Below are 11418 nucleotides of genomic sequence, written 5' to 3'. Positions count from 1 at the left end.
TTCCCTTCCTGACAAGTCTCTCTCACCCCCACCATCACGTGGGGGGTGAGCAGGGCTCACTGTGAGTGGGGCAAGGAGGTCTCCACTGGCAGCTTCATCCTCCCCAGCCATGTCCCACACATGCCTGTACCCGACCTTTGGCTCTCAGAACCCCGCAATCCCCTCTCAGCCCGTAACACACCTCCTCCCCTAAGTGTCCTCTCCACGCGAACCCCACCCCTAAAGCTCCTCCCCGCCCCCCCACCTTCCTCCCCAGCTTCCCGCAGCCCCGTGTCCTCACCAGGCTCCCCAGGCAAGCCGCTGGGGGCGGCCGCCCACACCTCGGGCGGTCTCAGGGCTCAGCGGGAGGGGCCGCCGGGAGGGGCTGCCGGGAGGGCGTGGCGAGAGCCTCCGGCTCCTATAAAGGGCGCCACCCGGCGCTCGGGGCCACAGCCGCCGCCCGGCCGTCCTCCCGCCGCGCTCACCGCCGCCGCCCGCACCGCCGCCACTCCCGCCATGGGTCGACAGAAGGAGCTGGTGTCCCGCTGCGGGGAGATGCTCCACATCCGCTACCGGCTGCTTCGCCAGGCTCTGGCTGAGTGCCTGGGGACCCTCATCCTCGTGGTGAGTGGAGGGGTCCGGAGAAGCCCTTCTCTCTCCAGCCCCCGCACTCCCTGACCTCTCTGTTCACGGGAGGGGCTGCTTTTCGAGACAGCCCGACCCCTCTCCCAGCTCTGCTCCCCACCATGACCCCTTCCTGAGTGCTCTTCCCCCACAGCTCTAACCCTGTCTGTGACAGCTCTGACTTGCCAGAGTGCCACCTGTTACTCCCACTGACGGCTCTGATCCTTTACCCTCTCACCAGTGCCCCAACCCACAGGCTGGGGGCAGCAGTCACCCCTGCAGTCTGAGACCTCCAGCGTCTTCTGGCTCTCACTTTCCCCAGTTCCCAGAGTTCCAGCTCTGGGAGGCAGTGGAGGCATTGGCAAATGGACCCTTATTAGATTATTTGGGTCCTGGATATCTGGCCCCTAATGAATAATTAAGCTTCAGAAAGTCCAAAAGTTCCCCGATGCAAGGACAGTTTTCCACGGGTGGGGGCAGAGGGCGGAAGGCACACAGGGTGCAAACAGCAGAATTGGAAGAAAGAAGGATCCTGAAGATACGAGGCTGTGGAAGGCAGCTGGGCCCTGGGCACAGAGGACAGGATGTCGCTAAAGTTGCTCCCCTTGTGCTAAGTGGCTCCCAGACTCTGTCAGTCACCCAGACATATGCTGTCATCTTCTGTGCCAAAACACCGAGTTACTCCCCAGCTTCTAACAGCCTCTGAGTTAGTTTGTGGGTTCTCTGGGTAGGCCACTTCCCCTGCCTGGGTTACTCCTCGGTCAGTTTACTCCTTGGTTACACCAGTTTCGTCCCTAGCTTGTTCCTGGGTGACTTTGTTTGCATTTCTTGGGTCTGACAGGCACACACCACTCAAGGTCTCCATTTCCTGTCCCAGCTACTCTCTGATTTTCAGCCCTTCATGTGGTTACACCTGTTTTCTCCTGGGTTACTTCTGGGTTCAGTTGCTTCATTGCAGTGGATAGGTTCTTCCGTTCCTGCCCCAGCCCCCACTGTAGGTGATGCATACCAGCCAGCCCCCTGTAGACTAGGAAGCTTAACTAGAGGCAAGTAGGGCTGGGGTGGCCCACCTCAAATGGGTGATGGTGGTAGAATGGGTGCCATGGGGAGAAAACTTCTTAGACTCACCTCTGGCTTCCAGGAATAGCAAGGGAGGAGCCAGATGGGGCACTTTATCCACAGCCCCTCACAAGACTAGTGACCCTATCCGTCATCTCCATCCCTTGTCTCCCTGTGCCAAGAAGGGAGGAGGGGCAGGTGTTTTTCACCCTCTTGCCCCAGAGTCTAGTGTCCCTCACTGCTTATCTGATTTATGGTCCAGCCCCCTGTTCAAGAGATGCCAGCGCAGGGGAGGTTGTCTCCTACATTCACAGAGGGGCCTCTCCATCCCCTCCCACATCTCAGTTTGCCTCTGCCACAAAGGAGCAGTCAGATCTTGCACTGAGCCCCAGGATCATTTGGTTTATCCCCAACCACAAAAAGAGGGTGTTACTTTTGTGAAGGCTTTCAGGCTCAGGTGAGTGTAAGGCATCTGATGTCAGTGAAAAAGCAGAACCTCAATGGCTGCCTGAGGAGGAGGGCTAGGCCCGGGAGATCGGTGAGTGGTGGAGAAGGGCTTGCCTACATACCCCTGTGAGTTGGGGACCTAGAGCCTGCAGTGGCAGGATCAGGGCTGGCCTTTGAGTGAGGGGAGCCCCTTTCTCTGGGGTACAAATCGAGGTGGGGAGTGAGGGAGAAGGAGGGGGAGGAAGAGGAAGATTAGCCCCAAGGTGGTGGAACTGGCTCTGACAGCTTTTCCCTCCAAGGTCTCCTGGGATGAAGCCAGGTTTGGGCCTCAGGCAGGAAAGGAGCTGAGGCCAGGGCCTGCCAGGCAGGGCAGCGTGCCCCAGACCCCTATGTGCCTCCCTCCCCCCCCCCCCATACTCACAATCTCTGATCTTTGCTCTCACCTGCCTACACACCTTTGCCCCGCATCACTGCCGCTGGCTTCCTCACTATCTCTTGGTCTTTCTGAGGGATGATAATCAAAATGCTTAACAACCCAGTACAACAGGATGCTGACCTGTCAGAATGGACAAGGGCTCTTAGCACAAGTCTTGGAAACTGCCCCCTGGGTAGACATAAAACTTTTAGTTATGGGGAGGTAGAAGAGGAGACCCAGGGCAGGGCCTGAGCAGCTTTGGGGGACACTATGGGAGCTCAGGGTGATAGTTCTTTACAGCTGGCACAGAAACATTTTTACATTTGAACAAGAGGAATAGGATGTTCTGTATTTGCAGGACATCAGGGACCTTAGTCCTCTTGAATTCCTCCATCCCTGTCAGAAAGCTTAGAGCCAGTCTCTCCACTTGCACTGCTGAGTCCCGGGTCGGGGCTAGAGAGAGGGGCCACTCAGACCTTTGTCTTCAGGACCTCCACATCTATGTAGGGAACCTGGAATTCCTGAGGTCAGGTCAGGGAAGGTGGGGAGAGGAGACTCTGGGACAGGAACAGGGGCAGGGGCAGGGGCTCTGACATTCCGGATTCAGAAGCAGACTCAGCCTAACTTCTGGCCTCCTCCCTATTTCTGTGTGGGCACTGCCCGCCCCCTGACCAACTCCCATCCAGCTCTTCTCTGGGGCAAGGAAGGAGGCAAGTGTGGGGGTGGGGGCGGTGGGAGGATGAGTGAGAGCCTTCCCACTTTGTGGGCCAGACCTGAAGGGCTGGAGGACAAACTATGCTAAGGTAAAAGCTGTTCCCTTACACCTCACTCCTACTGAGATGCCAGAAAAATCAGAGAAGATGGTCCAGCCATCTTCTGGACTCCCTGTCATTGACTCTGCTTCCAGTCCCTTCCATAGGGCCCTGTTAGAGTTTGGGCATTGTGGGTGGGAGGGCATGTCTGCTTCTTCTTCAGGGTGCAGTTGCAGCAGGAGGGGGTTGGGTTGGATCCCCCCAGGAATGGCTTGCCGTTCTGACGACTGCAGGTGGAGGTTGCTGGATTTACTCCTTCCTTCTGGAGTGAGAGTTGCCGGGCCTCACTCTCCCTGCCTGGTTCTATTTCCTGATACAGATGTTTGGCTGTGGCTCCGTGGCCCAGGTGGTGCTCAGCCGGGGCACCCACGGTGGTTTCCTCACCATCAACCTGGCCTTTGGCTTCGCTGTCACCCTAGGCATCCTTGTTGCTGGCCAGGTCTCTGGTAAGGCCTTGCTCCACCTTCAGTCATTACCTTCAAGGGCATTCCCCAGGGTGCCCAACTGGGGAATGAGGTGGTGGGGGCCATTCTCAAGGGCAGGGAATAGCCGTGGCTTCAGCTTTGAGCCCTTTGAAGTGGAGAGTGGAGAAGGAACTTGACACTTTGAACCTCTGACTCTCACCTTGGAATCAGATTATCAGTGTTGGCCTGTTACATAGTCCAACTCACCATCCGGTACAAGAAACCCTTCTCTGCACCCCTGCCCCCTAAGGCCAAAGAAGGGGAATATGGAGGTTAGAGATCCTGGGATCCCCAACTGTGGGAGGTTACAGTGACTAATAGGTCCCATCTCCTCTTTTCCCAGGGGCCCACCTGAACCCTGCTGTGACCTTTGCCATGTGTTTCTTGGCACGTGAGCCCTGGATCAAGCTGCCCATCTATGCCTTGGCTCAGACACTGGGAGCCTTCTTGGGTGCTGGAATTGTTTTTGGGCTGTATTATGGTGAGCATTCCCCACCCTGCCATCCTACACTACCTCCCTTTCTCTGCTTGGGACCTCCTGGCATCAGGCCTTTTGATGACAGACAGCTGGGGCCTGCCCAGGCCCCGAGCTTATGACTCACTCATTCACTGCACAGGACCAAGGTTGGGGGCACAAGGTGAAAGAAAGAAACAAGTTGGGCAACAGAGTCTCAGGCCATCCACCATCCTCGCTGCCCACCCCCCTCCCCCGCCCCTGCCACCCTTCCATAGACTCCTGAGTAATATAGCAGTGATGTGCTGCTCACCTGCGATCCCCCAGAAGGGTGGGCCTGACCTGAGACAGGAGAGCCAGGTAAGCCTCTGCCCTCACCCACTCTGGGTCTAATCTTTCACCAGATGCAATCTGGGACTTCGCCAAGAATGAGCTTGTAGTCTCGGGCCCCAATGGCACAGCTGGCATCTTTGCTACCTACCCCTCTGGACACTTGGACATGGTCAATGGATTCTTCGACCAGGTATGGGCTGGGGACTCATTAGGGGAACACAGAGAGGAGGACCAAGCTGCTGTGAGCATCTCATGGGGGGCTGGGGGACAGGACTCCTTGTTTATAGCAGGGTTGTCTCAATGTGTGGGGACACTGACACCAGAATCATGGTGATAGGTACTTATAAAACATGCAGATTCCTAGGAATCTTCATTTTCAGCTAGTTCCCCAGGGGCCAGCACCACTGCTGGAGAGAAGTGAACTTGGGAAGTGTTAAGGCTCCAGGAGCCCAAGGACAGAGGAGGGACCAGAGGGTAGGGTAGGAGCAGCTCCTCATCCTGTCCTCTCCATTCCCCAGTTCATTGGCACAGCATCCCTCATTGTGTGTGTGCTGGCCATTGTTGACCCCTACAACAACCCTGTCCCCCGTGGCCTGGAGGCCTTCACCGTGGGCCTGGTGGTCCTCGTTATCGGCACATCCATGGGTTTCAACTCTGGCTATGCTGTCAATCCCGCCCGGGACTTCGGCCCTCGCCTTTTCACCGCCATTGCTGGCTGGGGCTCTGAAGTCTTCACGTGAGTGCAGCCCCCTCCACCCAGCCTGTCCCAGCCCGCCTCCCCTTTGCCGCCCCACCCTCCCCTGACCACATGTGTCTGTCCCTAGGACTGGCCGACACTGGTGGTGGGTGCCCATCGTCTCTCCTCTCCTGGGCTCCATTGCGGGAGTCTTTGTGTATCAGCTCATGATCGGCTGCCACCTGGAGCAGCCTGCACCCTCCACTGAGCAGGAGAATGTGAAGCTGGCCCACGTGAAGCACAAGGAGCAGATCTGAGTGGCCAGGGGCCACCTCCCCACCCTCTCTTGAGCAGCCACAGACTGTGCAGGGGCTGCTCCCTGGAAGCCTTTGTGGTCCCCCTCCCGGACTAAGAAACTCCGTCTACTCCCCCCCGCAGTGGGACGGCCTTCTTCAGGATTCCCCACTGGACCCTGCCCAAACAGGACCTTAGGACACTGTCTTTAAGCTGTTTTGGGACAGGGAGTAGGGCCAACATATCTCTTTGTCTCCCCAAAAGTGAGAATAGGCAGCTGGTGTTTGAGTGTGTGTGTGTGTGTGTGTGTGTGTGTGGTTTCCTAGATATCAGGGCAAGGGACCAAGTGGAAAGGATTCTAGCTGTGGGGGGAGCCTAGGGAAAGGTCCATCTGTGGTATGTCCCCTCTGTGAGTGAGGAAAGTGCCAGGGGTCTGCATGTTTTGGGGGCTCCATGTGGAGGAGGGTCCAGATATGTGTTTCTGAGTGTGTGTGTGTGTGTGTGTGTGTGTGCACGCATGTGCACCCTTTTTCTAGCAGGGGGTTTCTACAGGCTTTGGGGGAGGTAGGGTGGGAATATGGAGGTAGGACCGGGAGGAGGAGACCCCAGCCCAGGTGTGGAGCTCTGGCTGTACATAAGTAGGAGCAGAGAACGTATTTCTGTCATAATGTAGGCATGTGTGGTGGTGGGGTGAAGTCCAGGTATAAGTTTCATGTTTTTTGGTTTTTTAAAAAATATACATAGTAGATGTTACAGTTTTAAGGATGGGGGTTGGGAGACTCTACTTAAAATAGGGTCTTCACCCCTTTAATTCTCCACTCAACACATGTACTCTTTTGCCTTTTATATATATATATATATATATATATATATAAAACAATAAAATGTGTGCCTAAAACTGCCAATTGTGGAAATTTCTCTGTTTTCTCTGCTGTTGTCCTGGGGCCAGCTAAGGAGCTTCATTGTGTCCAACCACAAATACCCAGGGTGCCCAGCCGGGCCAGGGCACCCTAGGGGCAGTACTCGGGCCCTGCTTGAGGGGCAAGAGTAAGTCCCACAGACAGGTGAGTGAGCCTCTTCACCAAGCTTCTCAGCTTGAACTCAGTGGCCCCACGCTTTCTCCCAAGCTTCCATCTTCCTACACAATGAGTGGCATCTTCTTCCTGATCCCTGCACCCACACATCATCCCAGGAAGGCAGGCTTGAACCTGGCCTAGGAAAGAACTTTCTCCCAGGCAGAGCTGCCCAAAGGGGAGGATTGCTATTCAAGAAGTAGTGAGCTCCCTGTTGCTGGAGGAGGCCAATCAGACTAGTCACCTGTATAGTCCTCTATAGCTCTCAGCTGTTTAGGCTCTGTTACCTCCACCCAGACCTTGGCCACAGCCCCCTTAGCAGCCTCCCTGCCTCCAGGCTGGCCTCAGCCAGACTATACAGGACCCCAGGGATCTTTCTGGCACCACCGTTAAAAGAGGGCTTTGTTCCAAGGCTCTGCCCGATAATTCAGACACAATCCCAAACCCTCCCTCCTGCACTCAGCTTCCCCAGGACCTGGCCCACGGTCCCTTCCTATGCCCTCATAGTGCTCCCCTCACAGTGCTGCATCACCCCAGACTACTTTGTGTACTTCTGCGCCTTCCTACCTTTGGACCCTTGCTCCAAAGTGCTCATTCACTGAAATCCTCCTGGTCTTCTCTAAGTGTCTTCTCTAGAAAGTCACCCCTGCTCTTCCCCACCCTTCCACCATCTTCTGCAGTTAGTTGTCTGAACCCAGGACTGCATTCATCCCTGTCTCCCTCCGCTCTTCTCACTTCTTCAGTCTGAGACACCTCCATTGTCCGTAAGCCTGGGGTTGGACCGATGCTGGTGTCCTGACTGCCCAGAGAGGCAATGGACTTGGCACACCTGAGCCCAGGAAGCTCTGTCAAGAAATCATGTGCCCCTTCTCACCTTCTACTTCTCACCTTCTACTTCCCTGCCTCACCAGATCCTCCTCAGGTTTCACTGGGAATAAAAGGGAAGGCGGGCCCCAAGCCTAGCCCTCCTGCAGAGTTAACCCCAGGGCAGCCAGAGGATCCCTGGGTCTGGCAGGAGAAATGTGGTCTTTAGAGATTGAGCTGGTGCTCCCCAGCCACTTCATAGTTGAGGAGACCATGGCCCAGAGAGGGTGGGTGGCAAATGCAGGGTCACACAGCCAGGACTCTGGGGAGGTGGGGGTAGAAGGCTGGTCCATCTCAGGTCTCCAACCCCTCCTTGTCCCCAGCTCCCAAGAGGTGTGTCTGGAATGTTGGAGAGACCTGAGCCAGAGGGAGTGTCCCCTTCCCAGGCCCTCTGGGGAGGAAGGGCCAGACTTGGGAGGGGAATGTGACTTCAGAGTTTCATTCCAGCTACACCAGTCCTACCTCTGGTGCCCCCACCCTGCTGTCCTCCCCAGCATGCCCAATGCATTCTGTCATTCCTTCCTCTCAAATTCTGTAGCTGATCTTGACCAGTCAGCCAGGGGCTGGGGAGAGGTCTTTTGGTGCAGTGGTTAAAGAGAAGTCAAGCCTGGATTCGAGGCCCAGCTTGGCCTCTTTCTAGCTGTGTGACTTTGGGGTGGTCATTTTTCTTTCCCTGAACCTCAGTTTCCTCATTTGTGAATTGGGAGATATTGAGAGGAAGAGGTAGTAGAAGATAATTCATGAAAAGGACTTAGCATAGTGACCAGCAGATGGTAAATAGTCAATAAATGTCACCTTATGATTTTTTCCTGCAGAATTGGAGAGGAGGGGATGGTGGTTGTGGAGAGGTGCTGAAGGCTGTTTTTTTTTTTAAGGTCATTGAATTCCACATCCTCTTCCGCTTCAGATTCCTTCCATGGATTCTGAATTTCCTGAAGAGGGGGAGGAGGAGTTGGGGTGATGGCTTGCTGTGACCTGACTTGAGGAGGCTTTTGGAGAGAGATAGAAGAGAAACACAAGAGGGTTACATGTACAGGTGTAGAGGGCAGAGGAATGGGCAGCCTAGGGACCGTGTTGGATGGAGGGTCAGACCTCCTGAGAAAGGTTCAGGCCTGGCCAGGCAAGGAGCAGTGAATGAAGGCAGGGTCTGGTAGGGACATGAACCAAGCAGCAGCATGTGACCCCTCCAGGGCCTGGAGGGAAGCTTCCCACCTCCCCACTCATGTCCAGGCTATGCCTCCCATTAGTAGCTGTGGCTGATAGCAAGTTCTAAAAAGAAATGTTTTCATCTTCTTTAGGTAAGTATCTTTTTTTTTTTTTTAATTTTTGAATTAAATTAAATTATTTTTTTCCCTTTAGGGAAGTATCTTAATCTACTTTACAGGGTGTGCTTGGAGGTGCCATGTAGGAGGGTAGATAGATCCCACACCTCAGCTCTGTCCTTCCTGAGTCCAGTCCGCTCCACAGCTCACTTTGGAGGAGCCCATGTTTCTTCAAAGTTTTGACTTGTTTGGACTGAAATTAGCCTCCCTGAAACCTGAGCTTGGTTCCTGTTTCCTTGTGTGCTTGCCTCTGAGTGTGTGCACACATGCAAGTGTGCATTTCTCAGTGTTCCTGGGAGTGGCTGTCTTTCTCTTTCAGTATGTCTTATGTCTCTGTGGGTCTGTGCCTCTGGCCAACCAGGTCTCTGTCCCTTTCTGTGTTTCTGTCACTGCCTGACTCTTTGTGGCTGGATCTTTCTTTGTGTATTTCTAACTGTACATCTGGTATACCTCAGAGTCCATCTCTGCTTGTACCTAAGAGTGACTCTCCTGCTAGCCCAATCGGCTCGTCTTACCCCAGGGCATGCCTCCTCCTTAATTCCTGGTAATGAGCTCCCTCCTTCTTGCTAACTCTTTCCCCTTGATTTTGTTTGTCTGAAAACCTGGGTGGGGCTCCCCCTAGGCTTGGGGAAGCATGGGTGGGGCAGAGTTGGGTGGGGTGGGAAGGGGAGAGGAGGAACTACTCCACCCCATACAGAGACCCCAGAGGCCAGAGATGCCCTTGATCTCCTCAGGAAGGGTCTGTGAAGATACTGGCCTAGGCAGGGCCCTGCACCTCCTCACTGAGGAGGGAACCTGTCCTGAGATGGGTTTCTGCGTTGTGGGCCAGGGAATACTGGCAAAGGGAGCAGAGACTAAGGCACTGGGGCCCTCAAGGAGACTGAAGGGGGCTCATCACAAAATATCTCTGAGTCCTAAATGGGCAGCAAGTGGGGGTGGCCTCCTCAGGGACTCAGCATCTCCATGCCTGGGGCCTCTGTCTTTGATGCCAGGTTTCTTTGAATAAGGGAGAGAGTGGCAGTGGGAACAGAAGCTCTTTCTGGTCTGGGCACCTTGGCTTTCCCAGAGTGGCACCTATCTTCTCTTTGTGTAAAGGGGAAACTGAGACTCAGAGTCTCACTCAGGACCACAGAACAATGCAGCACAGTCTGCATTACAACCCAGTCTCCTGTCCCCAACCTAGCTCCCCGCAACCCCTTTCCAGACAGCACTTTGCGACATCTCAGGGAGCAAGGCTCTGGGTCCAGACAACCAGCCCTTCCCACACGGGGCCTTAGGCATATGGAGGAGGTCTCCATTTTCTCCAGATCCAGTCTCTGGCCTGCTCTGTGCCTCAGGAGGCTAATATCTATGGGCTGCATCACCTGAGCCCTCTTGCCCCTGTCTTGCCTTGGCTTTGGCAAGCAGGAGGCACAGGCAGGAAATCAGAGGGCGGGGATGGGGTGGGGTGGAAGGCCAGGGTACTCATGCCTTTCCCAGGGCTTTCACTGCATCCCAGTAACACTGCTCTCTTCTGCTGCCTGCTGTTAGTCAGTCCCAGGCTACCCCTTGTTGGTCCCTGTGACCCTGACTCTGCCTCTGTAGTCCCTTCACAAGCTCCACTTTAGTGAAGCCCTCTGAGGATATATTGTTCCTGCTGGATCCCTGACAGATTTCATCTTTCTGCTCTTTTGTTTCTTCATCTGTAAAATGGGCATAGTAACAGTACCTCACTGTGTTGCACAAAGTGAGGATTGAGTTAACAGATATACAGAATGGTGCCAGATGCTGCAGTAAATGATACAAAATATAGAATAATGTTATTATTACTGTTATTGCCATACTCCCTTGTGAGCTCCCTGTGTACTATTGGGAGGGAAAATATGAAGCCAAACCAGGCTTGGATGACTCTGCAAGGCCATCTCCTCCAGCTCCAGGCTGCTTGCAGCTTCTGTGGGGCCTTGGTCAGCCTGGGTGTCTAGTCCCAGTCCTTCTGACTCACATGGACTCAGCTTTCCCTGAGACGACTAGGGTGAGGGGAGATGAAAGCCAGAGCTCCCTTCCCACCCTGGCTCTTCTCCAGAAAACTCAGACTCCTGAGAAAGAAAGAAGTGGCTACTCCACCATCTCGTGGGATTTCAAGGAGCTGGGAGGGTTTGAGAATGGTCATAGTGATGAATTAGGGGTTGAGAGGGTAATGTGTATGGGGTGAGGGGAGAGAGGTTGAAGGCAGAGGCAAAAATCCCAATTTGTGTTTCCTAATCTTGTCTCACTGCCTTATCAGAAAGTCCTTCCTCAAGTCTCACTACCATCTAGCTTCAGCTCTTCAAGAATGGGGCAGACTAGGACAATTAGCGTGACCCTGGCAGCCTTTTCCAGCTCTTACCAGCACCCTGGGAGTTCCAGCAGCTTTGGGAATAGGGAAAAGATCCTTGCATATGGTCAAAGCACAGGGGGCCAGAGGTGGGCGGTGGGGTGGGGGGACACAAATGGGGAGGTCTTATGAAAAGCCAAGGTTGCCAGTGGGATGAGGTTATGAGCAGGCTGAAAACTGACTCACCTGATCCCTTTCAGGGTCCCTTCCCTTGACCACCTTGGCCATGCCTTCATTTCAGAGTGAGGT

General features: G+C 54.5%; 1 protein-coding gene across 2 annotated transcripts; it reads left to right on the top strand.

The window, feature by feature from the left end:
• Nucleotides 1–426: 426 nt before the first annotated feature.
• On the top strand, nucleotides 427–6462 carry AQP3 (aquaporin 3 (Gill blood group)). 2 transcript variants are annotated; one of them, XR_003964223.1, is made up of 7 exons: nucleotides 427–603; nucleotides 3656–3782; nucleotides 4144–4281; nucleotides 4659–4777; nucleotides 5106–5323; nucleotides 5412–5874; nucleotides 6044–6462. XR_003964223.1 is itself a non-coding variant. In XM_030293747.1 (6 exons), exons 1-6 carry the CDS (start codon nucleotides 496–498, stop codon nucleotides 5578–5580), a joined length of 879 nt encoding a protein of 292 aa, XP_030149607.1. In that variant the 5' UTR covers nucleotides 427–495; the 3' UTR covers nucleotides 5581–6462. The 2 variants fall into 2 exon arrangements, 1 of the variants encoding a protein (XP_030149607.1); XM_030293747.1 differs by having other exon boundaries at nucleotides 5412–6462.
• Nucleotides 6463–11418: the final 4956 nt, after the last annotated feature.

The sequence above is a fragment of the Lynx canadensis genome, chromosome D4 (assembly GCF_007474595.2).
Source record: "Lynx canadensis isolate LIC74 chromosome D4, mLynCan4.pri.v2, whole genome shotgun sequence".
NCBI classification, from domain to species: domain Eukaryota; kingdom Metazoa; phylum Chordata; class Mammalia; order Carnivora; family Felidae; genus Lynx; species Lynx canadensis.
Note: the sequence above shows the minus strand (reverse complement) of the source record. Positions and strands in the feature narration are given on the sequence as shown.

Bases quoted from the DNA above. Each gene is read 5' to 3' on its own strand.
- AQP3 (XM_030293747.1), top strand. From the start codon at position 496: ATGGGTCGACAGAAGGAGCTGGTGTCCCGCTGCGGGGAGATGCTCCAC. The intron at 3,783-4,143 runs GTAAGGCCTTGC...CTCTTTTCCCAG, and splicing joins TGTTGCTGGCCAGGTCTCTG to GGGCCCACCTGAACCCTGCT. The intron at 4,282-4,658 runs GTGAGCATTCCC...ATCTTTCACCAG, and splicing joins TGTTTTTGGGCTGTATTATG to ATGCAATCTGGGACTTCGCC.